Genomic DNA, 22,097 nt, shown 5'->3' with positions numbered 1-22,097 from the left:
GCCATTATGTTTCCATTGAGCTGTATATGTAAAATTGGTCTGTCAAAACTAATCAGTGCCATTATGTTTCCATTGAGCTGTATCGTGATATGTAAACTTGGTCTGGCAAGAGTAATCAGTGCCATTATGTTTCCATTGAGCTGTATCGTGATATGTAAAATTGGTCTGTCAAGAGTAATCAGTGCCAGTATTCTTCCATTTAGCTGTATCGTGATATGTAAAATTGGTCTGTCAAGACTAATCAGTGCCATTATGTTTCCATTGAGCTTCAAATGGCGAATACTCAGTGTTAGTATTTTACCATTGAGCTTAGATTGGTGTATTTAAAATTGGTCTGCCAAAGTCAACAATGCCAATATTTTTTCCATTGAGTTGAAAACGGTGTCCATGTACAAATTAACATTGATAGGAACAGCCTGTTTTTGTCGCTGGTCATGTTGGCACTTCGGGTTTAGAAAATGGTTGGTCAAATGGATTTCAAAACACCACCAAGATCTTACTAACCAGGCTTACATGCAAAGCTCTGATCAGCTTTTGTCAATAAAGATCTTAGCACTTTTTGAAATCCCGGATTGTGTATTGGAGGACATAGGGCAGTGTTTGGTTCACTCCCCCCGAGGTCCGGTGTCCCGTGACCTCACCCACCTACCCCTGCCACTATTGTGATGAAGAACGTACCATTCCCTATTTACGTGGCAGATATTGCTCTTAGATCTTAGACACAGACACTGTGATATCACCCAAAAGTGCTTTTAAAACTTACCCGTTTATACAACAAAGATAAGACATAAAGACGTAATAATGTTTATTTCCTTAGTTTTTGTCAGCATGATTTTATATTGTAATTTCATGGTATTTATGTTTCTGAAATCGTATCATTATAAACATTTTAATGTATTACTTACTTCTGTATGGAGCTTAGAGCTTCTAATGATTAGGTGCTGTGCCAAGTCCATATTGCTAAAGTTTATTATGCATGTATGATATGATACATAGAAACCTTTTCCTCAAATACCCATTTTCTATTAATTAGTCTGTCAAATCAAATCGAAAGAATTGGAAAAATGAATGAGAGCCTATGCAAACTTTATTGTGCTTCCATTGATTTTTCCATACCATTTGATATGTACATAGGTGTGATTACTTATGTGTGTACCGAAAGTGATGAATAAACACGTTATCTACTGGACAATGCTCATTTTAGAAGACCGAGTGAGCTTTGTCGATTATTTCCCTTACAGTTTGACCATCGTCAATATGTTTTTACAAAAGCTCTTATAAGTAAGCAAATGGCTAAGTGAAGTCATTTCAGAACCTTAAACGATCGGTATTTAACATGAATAACATGATCTTCTTAAATTGGGAACAAAACCATGGTACTTATGGATCATTTACAGGGTAGGTGTAAGGGTATTTAGTGAACCTTCCACCTTGTAGCTGTCTCCCGTCTAGCATCTCGTGTTATAAATCGTTCTTTAGTATCAATACATGTGAGGTTTTTGATAATGTATTAATGCCATTATTTAGTCTACATATATAATGATAATAAATGAATAACCTGACAGTGTACTTCGTCTTGGCTTCGCCCAAATCTTGGCGCCCTAAGTGGCCGCCTAATTCGCTTATTGTGTTTGAACCGGCTGATAATTTGATACCAGAGGACAGTCCTCATCTGGGATTCCGCTGGATCATAATGATGACGAATGCACAATTTCAGCCAGTGGCAATAATTCTTATAAATAGGTCACACGCCCAAACCTTCACGTAAACGAAATGAACTTCATTCAACTCTCAGCAATTAAAGTGGCATCCCTGTCGTTTTGGAATATTTAGATATTTATGAAATGCAATTATTGCATTAAAATACAGAATTCTATACGTGTTATTTTTATAGCGATTTTTATAAAACAAACTAAATGAAAAGTGAGTGCAGAATTCAGATATGTTGACAGAGTTTTCACATACGAAGAATGAACACTTTTAGAACTCAGTTGGGTAAAGACTATATTCAGTAAATAAATGAAAACTGTTGCTTAAAATAATTAGTAGGGCTTGAATTAGGTAATTAAAAATAACAAATATATATTATTATGATTCGGCAGTGATGTTGATTAAAAGATTGGAGAGATTGAGGTTGGGCTTATTTCACAAGAAAAATCAAGCTGACTTAAGTCTAATGGATTATGTTTTGCCTGTGGAATAAGCTATCATTGATGAGGAGTTGATTGTGGAATAAACTTACCATTGATCAGGAGTTGATTGTGGAATAAGCTTATCATTGATGAGGAGTTGATTGTGGAATAAGCTTATCATTGATGAGGAGTTGATTGTGGAATAACCGAATCATTGACCAGGAGTTGATTGTGGAATAAGCTTATCATTGATGAGGAGTTGATTGTGGAATAACCGTATCATTGATCAGGAGTTGATTGTGGAATAACCGTATCATTGATGAGGAGTTGATTGTGGAATAAGCTTATCATTGATCAGGAGTTGATTGCGAAATAACCGTATCATTAATGAGGAGTTGATTGTGGAATAAGCTTATCACTGATGAGGAGTAGATTGTGGAATAAACTTAACATTGATCAGGAGTTGATTGTGGAATAAGCTTATCAATGATGAGGAGTTGACTGTGGAATAACCGTATCATTGATCAGGAGTTAATTGTGGAATAACCGTATCATTAATGAAGAGTTGATTGTGGAATAAGCTTATCATTGACCAGGAGCTGATTGTGGAATAAAATTACCATTGATCAAGAGTTGATTGTGGAATACGCTTATCATTGATTAGGAGTTGATTGTGGAATAACCGTATCATTAATGAGGAGTTGATTGAGGAATAAGCTTATCATTGATGAGGAGTAGATTGTTGAATAAACTTACCATTGATCAGGAGTTGATTGTGGAATAAGCTTATCATTGACGAGGAGTTGATTGTGGAATAACCGTATCTTTGATCAGGAGTTGATTGTGGAATAAGCTTATCATTGATCAGGAGTTGATTGCGGAATAAGCTTATCATTGATGAGGAGTTGATTGTGGAATGACCGTATCATTGATCAGGAGTTGATTGTGGAATAAGCTTATCATTGATCAGGAGTTGATTGTGGAATAAGCTTATCATTGATCAGGAGTTGATTGTGGAATAAGCTTATCATTGATGAGGAGTTGATTGTGGAATAAGCTTATCATTGATGAGGAGTTGATTGTGGAATAACCGTATCATTGTTCAGGAGTTGATTGTGGAAAAAGCTTTTCATTGCTCAGGAGTTGATTGTGGAATAACCGTATCAATAATGAAGAGTTGATTGTGGAATAAGCTTATCATTGATCAGGAGTTGATTGTGGAATAAGCTTATTATTGATGAGGAGTTGATTGTGGAATAAGCTTATCATTGATCAGGAGTTGATTGTGGAATAAACTTATCATTGATCAGGAGTTGATTGTGGAATAACCGTATCATTAATGAAGAGTTGATTGTGGAATAAGCTTATCATTGATCAGTAGCTGATTGTGGAATAAAATTACCATTGATCAGAAGTGGATTGTGAAATAAGCTTGTCATTGGTTAGGAGTTGATTGTGGAACAATCGTATCATTGATCAGGAGTTGATTTTTGGAATAACCTTATCATTGACCAGGACTTGATGGTTGGAATAACCTTATCATTGATGAGGAGTTGATGGTTGGAATAACCTTATTACTTGTAAGGAGTTGATTGTGGAATAACCTTTTCATTGATCAGGAGTTGATGATTGGAATAACCTTATCATTGACCAGGAGTTGATGGTTGGAATAACCTTATCATTGATCAGGAGTTGATTGTGGAATAGGCTTATCATTGATCAGGAGTTGATTGTGTAATAACCGTATCAATGATGAGTAGTTGATTGTGGAATAACCGTATCATTGATGAGGAGTTGATTGTGGAATAAGCTTATCATTGATCAGGAGTTGATTGTGGAATAACCGTATCATTGATCAGGAGTTGATTATGGAATAAGCTTATCATTGATCAGGAGTTGATTGTGGAATAACCGTATCATTAATGAGGAGTTGATTGTGGAATAAGCTTATCATTGATCAGGAGTTGATTGTGAAATAAGCTTATTATTGATGAGGAGTTGATTGTGGAATAGCCGTATTATTGATGAGGAGTTGATTGTGGAATAAGCTTATCATTGATCAGGAGTTGATTGTGGAATAAGCTTATCATCGATCAGGAGTTGATTGTGGAATAACCGTATCATTAATGAAGAGCTGATTGTGGAATAAGCTTATGATTGATCAGGAGCTGATTGTGGAATAAACTTACCATTGATCAGGAGTTGATTGTGGAATAAGCTTATCATTGATGAGGAGTTGATTGTGGATTAATCGTATCATTGATGAGGAGTTGATGGTTGGAATAACCGTATCATTGATGAGGAGTTGATGGTTGGAATAACCTTATCATTGATGAGGAGTTGATGGTTGGAAGAACCTTGTCATTTATCAGTAGTTGATTGCGGAATGAGCTTATCATTGATCAGGAGTTGATTGTGGAATGACCGTATTATTAATGAAGAGTTGATTTTGGAATAAGCTTATCATTGATCAGGAGCTGATTGTGGAATAAAATTACCATTGATCAGGAGTTGATTGTGGAATAAGATTATCATTGATTAAGAATTGATTGTGGAATAACCGTATCATTGATGAGGAGTTGATGGTTGGAATAACCTTATCATTGATCAGGAGTTGATTGTTGGAAGAAACTTATCATTGATGAGGAGTTGATGGTAGGAATAACCTTATCATTTTTCAGGAGTTGATTGTGGAAAAACCTTATCATTTATCAGGAGTTGATTGTTGGAATAACCTTATCATTGATCAGGAGTTGATGGTTGGAATAACCTTATCATTGATCAGGAGTTAATTGTGGAATAAACTTATCATTGATCAGAAGTTGATTGTGGAATAACCGTATCATTAGTGAAGAGTTTATTGTGGAATAAGCTTATCATTAATCAGTAGCTGATTGTGGAATAAAATTGCCACTGATCAGGAGTGGATTGTGGAATAAGCTTATCATTGGTTAGGAGTTGATTGTGGAATAACCGTATCATTGATCAGGAGTTGATTTTTGGAATAACCTTATCATTGATCAGGACTTGATGGTTGGAATAACCTTATCATTGATGAGGAGTTGATGGTTGGAATAGCCTTTTACTTGTAAGGAGTTGATTGTGGAATAACCTTTTCATTGATCAGGAGTTGATGATTGGAATAACCTTATCATTGATCAGGAGTAGATTGTGGAATAAACTTACCATTGATCAGGTGTTGATTGTGGAATACACTTATCATTGATGAGGAGTTGATTGTGGAATAACCTTATCATTGATGAGGAGTTGATTGTGGAATAACCGTATCTTTGATCAGAAGTTGATTGTGGAATAAGCTTATCATTGATCAGGAGTTGATTTTGGAATAGGCTTATCATTGATGAGGAGTTGATTGTGGAATAACCGTATCATTGATGAGGAGTTGATTGTGGAATAATCTTATCATTGATCAGGAGTTGATTGTGGAATAACCGTATCATTGATCAGGAGTTGATTGTGGAATAAGCTTATCATTGATCAGGAGTTGATTGTGGAATAACCGTATCATTAATGAAGAGTTGATTAGGGAATAAGCTTATGATTGATCAGGAGCTGATTGTGGAATAAACTTACCATTGATCAGGAGTTGATTGTGGAATAAGCTTATCATTGATTAGGAGTTGATTGTGGAATAACCGTATCATTGATGAGGAGTTGATGGTTGGAAGAACCTTATCATTGATCAGGAGTTGATGGGTGGAATAACCCTATCATTGATCAGGAGTTGATTGTGGAAAAACCTTATCATTGATCAGGAGTTGAATGTTGGAATAACCTTATCATTTATCAGGAGTTGATTGTGGAATAATCTTATCATTGATGAGGAGTTGATTGTGGAATAACGTTATCATTTATCAGTAGTTGATTGTGACATATTTTTGTGTATACAAAACACTATGTTTCCTGAAAGGTTAACATTTGAAAACTTGCTCTTGTTGACAGTAATTTGCGCACTTTGGCAACGGCAGTGGGAGAGGCTAATGTCACTGGGTGAGGCTAATGCCATTGGGTGAGGCTAATGCTACACCTATGGTAAAAGCAAAAGCAAAATGACGTGAAGAATGTTATTTTCGTTTCACTTCTAGTTTAAATCGCCTTGAATCTTATTTTTAATATATTTGAATATACCTTTTCACACAATATTTAAAGGAAACCACCCTTCAATTGTTGTATCTTTAGAAAATGTGTAACCATAAAAAATATTCTCGTATCATTATAACATGTGTAACCATGGGATACATTATCGTAACATAAAATCTGTGACCATGGGATATAATATTAAGTATTTTCATTCATGACCTCAGATATGATATGTTATTTTGCGTTAGCTGGCAAACAAAGTGTAACCGTCGTAACGTAACACCAGTAGTCTATTATCACAATGTAGTGATATATGTAGTATTACATTTATTTCATTATAATGTAATAACAAAAATTGTAATAGTATCACATTGTGAATTGTGATTAGCTAAAACAGCCGTTTTAAAAACTGTGACAGGATGATTGAAAACTATAATTACACTTGATTTAAATTAAATTTTACTGGATTTTTCCTTTCAACCTATTATATTCTAATTGAGTTTCTATATGCAGCCACATATTCATATTTTTTTAAGTAACAGTTGCATAAATTTAATTATCAATTCACAGTACCTTCAATCGCCCTTTCTTTTTAGCTATATAACCATACATCTCCATAGGTGTGGATGAAACGTGATATACTTGCATATTATCATTAGAACGTGCTTAGTCTAAGGGTAATATCTACCTTATTATGGTGATTAGTTAATATTTTAAGTTTAACATAACACTTTCCTTATCATTGCTATTGAAGAGCCATTTGAGATTAAGGGATAAGCTTGAAATACTTGTCATGTACACACTTTAGGTCCATTGTTCAAGTACAAGGTCAAGGTCGTTATTGTATGCTTCAGTAGTATTTTCCCTTCCAAGATATGGGCTGTTACAGATAATGAATGAAATTAGTACATTTGTCTCCAGAATATGTATTGCTATTGTAGGGTTTAACACCATTTTTCAGCACACAATAGGCTATACATTGCGGTCAGTATTAATGGTGGATGAAGAACCCGGGAAAACCCAGGAAATAACCACCGACACACGAGAAGCTACTTTCAAGCTTTCTCTCATACCCACGTTGGCTGAATTCGATACTCGAACCTACGCAGACAGAGATGAGATGGTAGTGATCCGTAACGGACAGCGCTTTGGACCACTCGGCCACTCGGGGCCCCAGGTCTATCTGTAATATGTGGACAAAGAACTCAGATCTGTTAGGTTTATTTGTAATATGAGGACAAAGAACTCAGATCTGTTAGGTCTATTTGTAACATGTGGTCAAAGAACTCAGATCTGTTAGGTCTATTTGTAATATGTGGAAAAAGAACTGAGATCTGTTAGGTCTATTTGTAATATGTGGTCAAAGAACTCAGATCTGTTAGGTCTATTTGTAACATGTGGTCAAAGAACTGAGATCTGTTAGGTCTATTTGTAATATGTGGAAAAAGAACTGAGATCTGTTAGGTCTATTTGTAATATGAGGACAAAGAACTCAGATCTGTTAGGTCTATTTGTAACATGTGGTCAAAGAACTCAGATCTGTTAGGTCTATTTGTAATATGAGGACAAAGAACTCAAATCTGTTAGGTCTATTTGTAACATGTGGTCAAAGAACTCAGATCTGTTAGGTCTATTTGTAATATGTGGAAAAAGAACTGAGATCTGTTAGGTCTATTTGTAACATGTGGTCAAAGAACTCAGATCTGTTAGGTCTATCTGTAATATGTGGACAAAGACGTGAGATCTGTTAGGTCTATCTGTAATATGTAGACAAAGAACTGAGATCTGGTAGGTCTATTTGTAATATGTGGTCAAAGAACTCTGATCTGTTAGGTCTATCTGTAATATGTGGTCAAAGAACTCAGATCTGTTAGGTCTATCTGTAATATGCGGACAAAGAACTCAGATCTGTTAGGTCTATTTGTAACATGTGGTCAAAGAACTGAGATCTGTTAGGTCTATTTGTAACATGTGGTCAAAGAACTCAGATCTGTTAGGTCTATCTGTACTATGTGGACAAAGACGTGAGATCTGTTAGGCCTATATGTAATATGTGGACAAAGACGTGAGATCTGTTAGGTCTATATGTAATATGTAGACAAAGAACTGAGATCTGTTAGGTCTATCTGTAATATGTGGACAAAGAACTTAGATCTGTTAGGTCTATCTGTAAAATGTGGGCAAAGAACTTAGATCTGTTAGGTCTAATTGTAATATGTGGACAAAGAACTGAGATCTGTTAGGTCTATTTGTAACATGTAGATAACGAACTGAGATATGTTAGGGCTATTTGTAATATGTGGAAAACGAACTGAGATGTGTTAGGTCTATTTGTAATATATGGATATCATCTTACTAGTGTTTCGTTCCATGTAAGTCATATTAAATTTATAATAAAGCTTTATCAGGTTCATAATCATCGAGACCTTGTCTATGCTCAACGGGTGCACACGTGTTCCATACAGTCAGAGAGAGAGAGAGAGAGAGAGAGAGAGAAATTCGTGTACATTTATTAAAGAAAATGCAATACCTAAAATGTTATTTGCTGAAACGATTTATATACACAACTACATATATATGTTTTATTCAAAGTGGGACAAAAGAACGAGTTTGATATTGCGCGGGAATATGGCAAGGCTGTATCAAATGAGTTCTTTCCCGCGACTCGGAACAAACACATGTGTTTTTTATTGATTAAATATTCCCTTTTATTCACGCCTTCCTTTCAATTTGTTAAGGTTTGTAATGAATGCATCTGGCATTTTTCTTAAAGACATTGTGCAACTCATGTAAAATTCCCATTTACCTAACAGGGGCTTGGCCTAGATATATACTGTGCAGATGCATCGTGGGTCTGTCTGTATTGCAGATATGGATTTACTCTTTAGCTTGACAAGATAAAGTGCCTGCTCTCTCTCTCTCTCTCTCTCGTTTGATGCCACTTTGTACAACAGTTCATCTGAGAACTTGTTATCGAATGTTCTGCCCAAACTGTTATTGATCACCTCATATAACTATAATTTCTCGGGAGTAGATACAGGGATATGCCCACAAACAGCTCGTCGATGACGCTACTTACAATATTCTCCTATTATTCTCATTTTCACAAAATGTGATTGGCATTCATTTCTTAAAAATTACAAATGAAAATAACTGGAAAAATTAAAAAAAGAATAGCAATAAATTGTTCCCCATATTTTATAGGTGGACTCTTATTGAATAGTTGAAGTTGTAAAAGCAATTCGAAGTTGGGTTTGCGATAGGGAACCTTTAGGTGTGCGTTACGGAATCAGAGACCAAATACCTATATCGAACGCCAGATAAATCATATATGATTAAATGGGTAAATAATTGAATATAGTTTCCAGCATGAGTTTTTCACAAACACGAACCCACATTATTATTTACAGCAATAATCTTGGTTTGTGTCTTTTTACTTTTGTAGACCCATGCCTTTCTGGATAAGAATCTATTTTTCATTTCTTTTTTTATGGTGTGGAGTTGGTGAAAATGCTATACATTTTAAATTTAACTAATTGTGTATATATAGCTTTATACCATGAACAGTTAATTCTACGTTTCCATTTAAAAGACAAGAACGACAATTCAAAGAAAATCATTTTTGGTTTTTCTACGATTCAGAACTGTCCAAAACGTATTGAAAACTAAACCTTATTCTTGTGGTTTCTCTTGTTACTTTCTCAAAGAGACTGCCAAGAAGCATTGAGAGTTTAAATGCAAGAAAGCAGTGAAAACTGGAATGAGTTCGTATGAGTTCTGGGGCTTCTGTTTTATGAAAACCTGGCAGAAATGATTGGATTTGGAATGGATTATTGTGCATTCTAGTGTTTTCATCTTACATTTGGAGATGGAGCAGAGTCTTGTGGTTTCTGGTGTGATCGTCACAAGATCACGGCGAAGAAGCATTATGAACTGGAATGAACTCGAAGTCTTCTTGTTTCGGTATTTTCGTGATAAACTGATATCATTTACTGGCGCGTAAACTGATCAGAGGCTATGGAAATTGAACCTGCATCTTGTGGTTTCAAACAGTTTCTATATTACAGTGACAGCCTTAAAAGCAATGACAACTAGACCAAGTGTCTTAAACTTCAGATAGATTCCGACTAAAAACGAGACGAAATATTTTTTTTTCCACAATAAAAAACACAAGAGTTCACAAATGAACTGAACAGAATCTAACCGAAAACGACAAGAATCTATTTTAAATCTACCTAATTCTAGCAGAAAAGCAACAGATTCCATACGGCTTATGGTCAATATCAGGTGAATATTCTGTTCTGATAATGTACTCGAAACTATGAACGCTTTGTTGCTTTTATGAAGGGGTTGTACACGCATTTCAACATTTCTTTGGACTTGCATGTCAGCACTTATATCTTATATTTAAACAACAATCAGAGAATTAAACACATAAACAATTTTTTCTTCTTTCTTAATATTGATGATTGGCGACTTTCTATTGTACCATGCTATTCCAAAGAAGAAAGGTGTCCAGAGGAAAACAAAATTAGAGTAACAGTTTAGGATTTTAAGCACACACTTCAAATACCTAAATGAATTGTTCGTAATAATTTGCAAAAAGAAGACAATCTCTAAATTATTTATACATAAAGTAAAACATTCAACCATTTACAATACAAAATATAATTTTAATATTTGATGTGATGAAATATATGGAAAGTCAGAAACCTCACACGCTTGTGTTAAAGACTGGAAGAGAAGAAACAAATGTGCAACACTCAGAATTACCTTTCAATCACAAGCATATAAAACTAAAATAATCTGAAAGAACACACTGGGAAAGGAAAATTGATTATAAGTTGAAGTACATTTCTGCAGAAAAATAAATAAATAAATATAGATTACAGTGTTTTAATCAATGAATTTAAAACTCCTTGATGCATGATGTTAAAATATCATTTACATGTTACCGATTGACCGAATATTTCTTGCTCACAATTTTGAACATGCGCCTAAGAATTCTACAGACTGAAAAAATATTCAAGCTAAAGAAATATTATTACTTCTTACTACACTTTTCATTTATTTGTATCTGTTTATTATTTTGTTAATTTTCATTTATAATAATAATAATAATAATAATAATAATAATAATAATAATAAAATAAATAAATAAAAATACTAATATCAGATTTGTATATAGATGAAGTAGATAAGATGGATCTTATATTGTCAAACTGGGAACTAGAAGGAACAACAATTTTTAAGATGGGCACGACGTACTAGCCAAAATCAGGAACGATGATTATTTACAACAATTATCTCCCATTTGCGTTCAGTAAGAAGGTCTCTTTGGATCAGAAATGTTTTCATTCACAAAATCGTAGCTACCGCGATAAACTGTACTGCTTTTCTCGCCATCCAAATATAGGGGACGCCATAGCATGCCGGCCGAATCTTTGTTCCAGATGTATCCATTGTATTCATTTGTCTAAGACGACGTGATAGTGTTCAAAGATTGGAATGACCTTAGCTGCGGACTCCTTTTATGTGTCTTTCATGAGATCATCCTTTACAAAAGAACACAGAATTATATTATATTATATTATATTATATTATATTATATTATATTATATTGTATTATATTATATTATATTTAATTATATTATATTATATTATTATATGTTGATTCATGACCGTAAACTATACTTTGTAATTAAATCGTCAGATCAATCTTCGAATGTATTCAGCGCATTTCATATATCTACTATTAAATACATATTATACACAAATGAACTTTTCACTTTTTTGCAAGAAATATTGAATAAATTGTAAACATATACCAAATGTTGCACATATTAGATAGAAAGCAAAACATTAAAATATTTTACACGAGAATGTTTTTCAGCCATTCAATTGTATCTTTCTTTAATGTCGCGTTTCTATATGATCTTTCAACATAATATATTTGTCAACGAATATGGATGTTTATAAAATTATATTTGAGGGAGACGTGCAACTTAAGAAGACCACTTTCCACTCGACCATTGTCATCTTTCAGAATTGTATAGCTAATTGTGGATGGTTTTAAGAAGGAATAGTTTATCAAATATTCAGGTAAATGTCTACCATCTTTAAGTAAATGTCTACCGTCTTCAGATAAATGTCTACCATCTTCTGGTAAATGTCTACCATCTTCAGGTAAATGTCTACCATCTTCTGGTAAATGTCTACCAACGACTTCAACTCGATTGGATTACCTCCATGTTCACCACAGAAACGACATCGAAACCTCCTCTTAAATAGACGTTTTGTCATTACATTTATATCTCCTTTCCAAACATAAAGCCTTGCAAAATAATTAAATCACAAATGATTGAAAGCATGATCTTCTGCAGGCTACCTAGTCACACATGAAAAACGCGTGAAAGGGAATGTAAACCAGTCACAGATGCCTCGCATTCACAAATTTAAGACCTAAGGACTCCATATTGTGTCGTGAGATATTTTTTTCTTAAATCGGAACATTCTATGAATTCTTGTCAAATTATGCGGAATGAGCATACCTCATATAGAACAAAATCGCAGAAATGAGCTCACATTGTACCAGTTGCTTATATAACACACATATATAAACTATAGATATCTTCCGAATGATGGGCATCAAATAAAGTGCATATAATGTCAGTGTCCACTGGCTGTAGAGCACATTCCTGTCGAGTGCGTAGCGTAAATTGTCTTACCATTTGGTTTCATGAAAGAAAATCTGCCCAAGCCAGGCCCGTACATTATTACTGATTGTGACTATACTATATTCTTTTCCGTACAACGGTTCTTTAGATATTTTAACTTTTTATATCAGAGGCTTTTAATAAACATCGTAAAGCCGCGCGCAATAAACTAGAACTTCTTTGCGAGTACAAAGCTTTGTTACAGTATACATATTTAAACAACAAGCATGGAACCAGTTCTTTAAAAATTATATTTGGTTCGCCGTTCAAATAACTAAGGTCCAAGTAATTCAAAGACCATTTGTTTGAGCAGAAACCGGTCTACATCAAAGTTAGATACTTTTCTGAAAGTGTGCACAGCAGTTTTAAACCAAAGTTATGAGCAGGAGCTTGCCAGGAAGGAATTGTTTATAAATGAAGATCAATACTTCTTCCTATCGGGTGAGGAAATATTTCAACTTGGAAGACATATTTATGGTTGTACACGCAAACGTGGGACAGTCAAAGTTTCCATGACAACCAAAGGGTTCAACACGAAGGGTTGGAAACACTCGGTTAGTCAGTTTGCCTGGGCAACAACGCTTCAGAATTTGTGAATGAAGCTGCATCAATTTGTCAGCATCTGCTTACCAACGACCTTATGGTCCCGGGGTCGTTTTGCACACTGATGCACAAATTTACGTAAGGAATTTTTGATGATGCTATCAATTGTGGATTAGGAGTAATGGTGAGTCCCCGAAAACGTATCAGACGAGACAATAAACAAAGGCGACTTGTGAATAAGCATCAGATCCCGCATTGAACATGGATGCATTATAAAATAGATCGAAACACAAACAAGTTTCTATTTTTCGTACATGGATAATGTTCTTATTCAAAAGGATTGAATAGAATTAACGCATGATACATTTCAGTATTTTCTTCCGTGGATGGCCTTCTTAGAAATTGATGAAACATTTGTACAAACCGACAATGCTGACAAAATTGACTAATGTTGGACTTGTCTACAAGGTCATTATGAAGTGGTTCAGCAGCTAGCTCACGATATTTTATCGCTGTAAAAGAACCTGAGGCATATTTTAGCAACGTTGATAGTGCCACCATTCTCGGATTCGCCAGATACACTGACAAGTATGCACCATCCGCTGGCCCGTGTTTGATATTATAACAAGGATAAATTCGTGCATGCAGATCGATTCTAATAAACCATTAGAAGATAACGACAGTAGAAGGACATGCTGGAACGCCGCTATAATTGCGTTACTAACAATTACAATACTGAACTCGCCCAGCCTTCAGTAAAACTTAGTGGCACGTCATTACCGTTTTCGCGTGCGATTATTCTCAGTCACATATGTGGATTTTGCAAAAATGCACTGAAAGATATATTTGGTGCCAAACGCACGGTTGCATTATACCAAAAGGATGACAGCAATAATAAAACTGGCATGACGGCGTCCTTCATTATGGTAAGTTGACTTGTCGAAAATAAAATAGTGGATGACTATGGTAATTCCTTCAATGGCTGCAGAAACACGTGTGTTGTCGTTATGAGTTCTGGAGGCATATCACCGCCATAATTTCACACACGTACCACAGGCTCAACAGAAAACGAGGGTCAGCAATTTTCATGGCCAATGACGACCTTACATGGATAGCTCAGGCATGTGGCTTTCTAATAAAAAACAGTTTACTGGTTAATAGTGTCTGAAGCTTTGGTGTGGTCAACTGATCATCAGGAGCCCTCCGAAGAAATTAAGCCTGACATTGGGCCGGGATCAAACTGTTGACACATGTCTGCAGATTTTCCTGAAAGACATCACTACATTGTACCAAACGTACTACTTTTTGATGGGCCACCGGGACCTCTAATATGTATGGTTGACATACACTTTTATTCGCATGTAACAATCTTGCAATAGTACGAGACGGTCCCAGTACGATTACCAAGCTACTCAGTAGCTATCGATGATACAATAATTAGCATAGCTGAGTTAGAGACCGTCATGGATGAAACAGAAAACCACCGATGATTTCATGCACAGATACACAAATGAAGCGTTAGCGGCCCAAAGCAAATATCTCATTCGCAGGAAAATTGAAGCAAATAATGGTCAGTAGATTTGGCTTCGAAAATCGTTTACTCGACTAAAGCGTTTACGTTAGCAGATTCATGCTGCGCAAAAATCATTGAAGATAGTCAATAGTATCCTGTGTGTTTGTATAGGTTTTGCATAATGTGCAAATACGGACTTGTATGCACCAGCTATAGCAGCGTTTTGGCGGTTTTATTGTTTTCATAGTTTATGCAACTAAAGTTTCAAGTTATTGTATTTGTAAAAGCTCAATAATTGAATGTCCCAACAATGTGTAATTTAATTAGAAATATTATTAAGAGCTATATCATTTCACGCCAAATGATTGCGCTACACAAAATCATTCACACTTGCGTTAGCATAACATTTTTGATGCCCTATCCTGCATTCACTTCCATTCAACTATCGGGTTAAAAGTAATAAAGTCATGTGGCATAGAAGCGTGTTAACCTATTTAAGATTCCAAAATCCGAAGCGCCCATTTTGTGGTACTACTTGTGTGCAAAAGAACATGTTCAACTTGTATCATACCTGTATGATACATCTGTTACGATGAGTCAATTTCTGTTTCAACTTAAAATTTGAATTGTGAAAATCGCAAATAAGAAACAATGAATAACGATTGGACATATGAGCGATTAAAAAATTTGGAGTCACCTATAGTGATCAAGGCCTCTTAAACTGGTTCAAATAAGGTAATGCTTGCTCATACTTTTTTGTGGCGTTTCTTCTTATATTTTTTAAAGTTACTTTCAATTACAAATCTATTATCGCTACATGTCCACTGTTAATAGAAATGTTTAGAGCTTTTGCAAAATATATACAGATGTCCAGTTAAAATATGGCTAATATATGTTTTGATAGATAACACAATCCCTCTACTCACCGTATGCATACTAATGTAAACACAACAACTCCAAGAAGAAGCAAATCTCCTCCAGCCAATCCTCCCACCAGGGTACCTGCAAATGAAAAATTACATATTCTTAAGTATAAATAAATGCATGCTGCATATTAACGCGACAAATCATTACTATGAATGGTAGGTCTTCATTTACAGAAAAACTGAGAATTTCTTGCTTGCTAAATTATTACGAATTTACTATTTTTGAACAGTCTAGTCTGTCGATTCAGTTCTTACGAACTTAGCAGATTGAGTCACATCTTTACTTCCTTAATTTCCATGAGTGTTTCCTTAACATTTGCTAATTTTTACTAAACTACAAAGATTGCAGGTCACGGCTCCGATGGCCTAGTGGTTGGAGCGTACACCTTGGATGTGGGAGGTTGCGGGTTCGAACCCCGACTGAGTGATACCAAAGACTTAAAACAAATGTTTCTAACAACTGCCTCGCTTGGCGCTCAGCATTAAGAGGTTACTGTTAGGACTGGTCGACCTGGTGTCAGAATAATGTGACTGGGTGGGACACATCACTAAAAACTATCACACTACAAACATCGTAGTGATATGACAAAAGTTGTTAAAGCTACTTCAAAAATTCAAACACACACACACACACATACACACACACAAACTTGCGCGTAAAACAGGCATACATTAAGTAGTTTCATCATACCTACTACACAGTTGTCATTTAGGACATCAATTGAGTATTTTGAGTATTCAGAAACGTCAGTTGCTATATTTCATGTAAACTTATCTTTATACTGTCTAGAAAAAAGTCCCCATTTCCGGTTATCTTTCCAAAACTTTCGGAGCAGATATGTCAATATACTTTTTCATTTTTGGGATACAATCTTTGTTGGGGATTCCAACTCCAGGTGTTATACAAAATGGGAACCAACTAATTTAAACAAACAGAAGTTTGAGGAAGATAAAACACTGTTTGGCACAGTTAGATCTATTTGCACTGAGAAGTATTCGGAAAATACCTTATTTGCGATTTTTAAGCAGCTATGGTTCAGAAATACCTCACATAAACACAATAGACAGTAAGAAAGTCGACGCTACTTGTACACATGGATCGGACAGTGCTTTTAACATTCAACTCATCTGATCCAGATGTCGTCCAGGATCCATTTGTAATTTTCTCATTGCTGTTTCGTTGTCCTTAGTGTTACTTTGGCGCAAGAGCTATTAAGAAACTTTGCAACTATTCTAATATAAATGGTAGGTGTGACATTTAATGGGGAGACAAGATTTTATGTGGCATGTTTCAATAGATCTAAAACAAATGATCATATTCGTTCCATCTGATACGCAGATTTAACTTTGGAATGAAGCTTTGTGTTGAAATAAAGTAAATTCAAATTGAGCCAGAAATTTTACATACTTCTCACGGCATTATCGTCTCCCTGAAATTCGTTCTGCACTGTGGTGGTCAAGGTTGGTATTTTCTCTGTGTGAGCTGATGCATTAATTGCCTCTTTTGATGTATATGTTGATTTCATTGCTGAAATTGTTGTCCTTGTTGTTACTGTTGTTGATGAATCAATACTGCTAACATCTATAAGGAATATATATTTATTATTGCGTTTACTGCATAAATAATTATCCGAATAACGGAACGGAGTATATTAAAACAAAGATTAGACAAAGATTAGACAAAGATTAGTGTCTTGTGTTTGGTTATGATATATAACTAGCATTTTACCGGTGAAAACACATTTATTCGTAATTAGATTTAGAAACTTGTGCGATTGCGATTGCGTTTGCACTTATGGAAGGAACTATTGATATTAGTTGCAATTTCACTAATGAAGACTATAAACTATAAATGAATTATAATTTTAATTTTATTTTTAAAATAAAACACCGATGACATTGATTAAATCGTTTCTGTAGTTGTTGATATGAAAGAGGTTGGTAGCTGTGTCGGGAACTTTGTGCTTGTGTTAATTCTAGTAAAAAACGGAGAACGCTAAAGAAGTATCAGATTCGGTGAGCTGTTTACTTGACGCTGACGATCTTTGCAATATGTCAGTGACTGCTGTTATATCCGGGTCCTTAGAATGTTCCGAAACTCTCAAAGGCATACTTGAAGCTGTACTTGGTGTTGAATATGTGATTGCGTTTGCACTGGAAAACATTGCAGAAATTGTGGCTGTTTCATTTGTCATTGTAGAAGAATTACTTTTGTGTTCTGATGTAATGTTTATACGTATTGTTGTTGATGTTAGCTTAGCTACGGCCACAGTGGATTTAGAAATTACCGATGACTGCAATATTGTAGTAAAGGTTGATGTATAAACATTCGGCAATGTTGTGGCAACGGTTGTCATACTTATTGTGCTTGGTGTAGTTGATCCATCTGCTGAAACGGTTTCTGTTTTCAGCGTGGAGACACTTGACATATTCCACAGCATTGATGATCGAACTGTTGATACTGAAGTAACGGGTGGATACGTTGGGAATTGTTTACTTGTTATAACACTCAAAAATGTCGACGTTCCTCTAGAAGTACTGTGATCGGGAGAATTTGTACTTGTTGCTGTTGCTAGAGTGTGCATTTCGTTATTGACTGGTGTGCTCCCTAGAACTGTAGAATATTTGTCAAGAGTAGTAGACTTGCTAGCTGTCGAACTTGGCGGTGACTGTTTAATTCTGGTTGTACTTGTTGGGATTGTTGAAACTGTTGATAGTTTGTCTGTAATTGTAGAGGAACTGGTGGAATACCTGCTGTTTAATTCTGGTGAATTTTGTGTACTTGTGGTTGTTGTTGGATTAGTTGAATGATTAATAAAGTCGGGTACTTCACTCGATGTCTTTATGGGCATCAATGATAGCGATGTTGAAGGAGTTGAAATCGGAGTTGATATATAAACTGTTGACGATTCTTCTGTTACGGTCGATACATTCGGTGTGCTTGATGTGTATGATTCTTGTACCGATTTATCTTTGGTAGTTAATGTGAAAGCGGTTAACATATATGACTCACTTGTTACTCTAGATGACATTGATGGTTGTGTGGATGCCTTTGTACTCTCCGAGATTGAGGAAATAGTAGAAGACTCCGAAGGGTTGGTTGTTCTGTGTCCTGTAGCAGTGGATGGTTCAGAAATTGTTACAGGCACACTCGTATACAAATGTGAAGCAGAAGATATAAGAATGGGAGAAGTTCTCTCGGCAGTTGTAGAATCTGCATATGCTGTACTTGATGTTGTCGTAACTGCCGTTGTGACACTATATAAGGTAGTATATGCCGTTTGAACACTGGGAGTCTCGGGAACATTCGTTGATGAACTGAGTGTTGAAACTGAAATAGGATAGGATTTATTCTAATCAAGAAACGGACAAAACATAAGCAAAAGGTTATATAGGATCATCATAGTCATCGAATGTAGTGAAAGTGGATTTCCACAGCGTATTTACGCTCTCATTGCTTCTTCTGTTAAATTTAAGCCCCACAATAATAGTGAAGTGGGACACCCTAAGGACAATGGGACTTTAGTGTTAGAAAAGGGTATATCCACTCTGGGAACAATGGCAATTTGATATGGAAAATTTATCATGGAGTGAACGAGGAATTCAACACAGGATGGGTTCGTATAGGGACAATAAGAATGGAACAGGAGGGGTGACGTCACTGTACTGGACATTGGAAACAATGTTGCAAGTGGCTGACCTCAGTCGGGCGAAACGGGGATAGCGGGGGAAGAAAGAAAAAACCTATAATGCTTGGCAGGGCTTGACGTATAACTTTATATAATGCCTTGCAGTGCAGGACATATAATTTCTTTATAGACATTGACAAAGAAACAAATAAACAAACAAACAAACAGATACATCAATATGGCAAGAGAGTAAATCTTTTCGAGGCAATGGAGTGACCCTGAAAAGAGCTTTTATGTTTCTTCTTCTTTGTCTAATTTCTTCTTTTTCTCCACAACTTCCTATTTTCTCTCCTACAATTTTCGCTTTCTTCTTCCTTTCATTCTCTTTCTCCTCCTTCTTTATCTTCTTGTTTTTCTCCTATTTTTCTATTTTTCATGCCATCTTTTCATATGTTCTTTATCTTCTTCGTCCTCCTTCTCCTCCTTTTCGTTTTTAGGTAGTTCCTTTAATATTTCCATTCCTTTCTTCAAATTCTTGATCTCCATGCCTAGTCTGTACCGGCTTTAAGCTATATACTGCATCATAACCAACGTTCCTCCACCATTCCTATGCTATCCACCACTTCTTGCAATTTAAGCATCATGTTGACGTGATTGCTTGACATGGCTGATTATTCAATGTTGAATGGCGCGAATGACAATTAACTGCAATTCAGATCGTTGTTGATGCTATTAAGGGATTGGGTGGATTCAGTTATATGCCATTGATGGGTGCTTTGGTAACTAATGGGGCTACCACTACCGATGACTTTAGCCATTACAGACCTATGCCTATCTACATCAAAGGGTATTCCTACGTTGGAAAAGATGGGCCCATTGATATTACAGTCCAGTTTGAGGTTCAGTATCATTACAAGGTAGACTTTAAAACACGCTGTGTGGGTACCTATCAGTTCAACAAGTTGGAGAAGCCGCCAGAAGAATGGGCTACTCAAATGTACTTGGATCGTATTCCATTCTTAGGACACTCCTTTACTACGCCCCACATGATTAATCTTGGACAAAATATGTATGAATTTGCTTTGAAAGGAGCTCTTCATCCAGGGCCCAACCCACCGCCTGTTCAAGGGGATCGACAATCTTACCAGGATTATTTCATATTTCAAGCCCTGTCCCACCATAGAGATTCAGCATATACTGGGGATGATTATATGGTAGTGAGTGATCATGATCGAACTATACGTAAACGACCCATTTAAGATCCGAAAGTCAACAGTACAACATCTCCACCTAAACGTCGTCAACTATGACCATTTTAACCAACTCCATGCCTATGGGAGAATTCTTAACCCGGAAAATACAGACTGGTTAGAGACAGTCCCGCAACGTGGGTATATTCGAGTCTTTCGTAATGCTCAAGGACAATTGGATTGTAAAAATGTTTTAATTGTTGTTAATAGGAGCTGGGCTCATGAAGTTCACTATGTGTCCCGTTTACAAATGCCATTTATTAGCAGGATTTATGACAGAAATGGTCAACTAGCACCGCCTACCATCCCGTGCGGATTAAGAAAGGAAGCTCGTCTCATAAACGAGTATCAAGACCAGTACCGCCAAAGTATGCAGTTATACCCACTCGCTGCCCCCTCTCCATACCATCTGTCAATTGTTTTAAATATAGGAACTCTATGCGGTTGCTAGGTATTAGAGTGCTGGACCTCGTACCGGAGGTATGTACTGAGCATGCAGAAGGCGGGAAATCTCATTTCCTGGCGTGAAAATACATAAGCAGAAATTACGCAGCGACGCTGACAGAAATCATTTCACTGCTAGAATTCAATGAGAATGGACGGAATCCAGTGGAGGAATTTCTACGAGACAGTTATTTATCCCAAGTGATGTAAGAAAACGGCACAGGAGTCGCAGAGGTGGAATCACGCAGAAACCACGGGAGAAAATTATACAAACCTAGTTAACTCGCAGTCCCACTACAACCGAAAGAGAAGACAAACACCAACAGCTGATTGAGCCAACAATAACAACTCCAGGGGCCCTGTCTAATGTTTTGACTGCCCGGGCTAGACCAGATCACGTTCTGGTATACAAACAACAACAACAACAACAACACCAAAAGTATTGTTGCATAAACTCCTAAAAGCAGGATTCCACCAGAAATTATCACATCTACTCCTACACTAATGCAGCACGATTACCCCAAGGCACTCAAAGATGTACAGTTGCAACTAAGTGCCATAAAGGTACCTAGTACTACCGTCATAGAAGAAACAATTTAGGAATCTGATGACGAGCAGGAAGAGGGACAGGAAAGGAACAAGAACAAGTAGAGGGAGAGGAGGAAAGCGATCCAGATATCACGAGGCTTTATAACTTGCAATGAACGAGACAGTTGTTGACCTCAAAAAAAGCAGGAAATTTAATTAATGCAGTCTCTTATTTGGTGTGGAAGTCTCTCAAGACTATGAAACCCTGGCCTTAACAATTGCATTTTGGTAGACGCATCATCTGCACCTTCTACA

General features: G+C 36.1%; 1 protein-coding gene across 1 annotated transcript in view; it reads right to left on the bottom strand.

Moving 5' to 3' along the window:
* Nucleotides 1-11,115: 11,115 nt before the first annotated feature.
* Nucleotides 11,116-22,097, bottom strand: part of LOC149784610 (uncharacterized) — a 53,000-nt gene continuing 42,018 nt past the window's right edge. Inside the window, exons 23-26 of the mRNA XM_089932667.1 lie at nucleotides 18,945-19,262; nucleotides 17,340-17,513; nucleotides 15,932-16,007; nucleotides 11,116-11,788 (exon numbers count right to left, since the gene is read on the bottom strand). Of these exons, the coding sequence (XP_089788793.1) occupies nucleotides 11,776-11,788; nucleotides 15,932-16,007; nucleotides 17,340-17,513; nucleotides 18,945-19,262 (581 nt within the window). The 3' untranslated portion in view covers nucleotides 11,116-11,775. The remainder of the gene's footprint in view (nucleotides 11,789-15,931; nucleotides 16,008-17,339; nucleotides 17,514-18,944; nucleotides 19,263-22,097) is intronic.

This window comes from Sinohyriopsis cumingii, chromosome 14 (genome assembly GCF_028554795.1).
Source record: "Sinohyriopsis cumingii isolate HCF-2022 chromosome 14, ASM2855479v2, whole genome shotgun sequence".
NCBI classification, from domain to species: domain Eukaryota; kingdom Metazoa; phylum Mollusca; class Bivalvia; order Unionida; family Unionidae; genus Sinohyriopsis; species Sinohyriopsis cumingii.
This window is presented reverse-complemented; position numbering and strand designations above follow the sequence as displayed.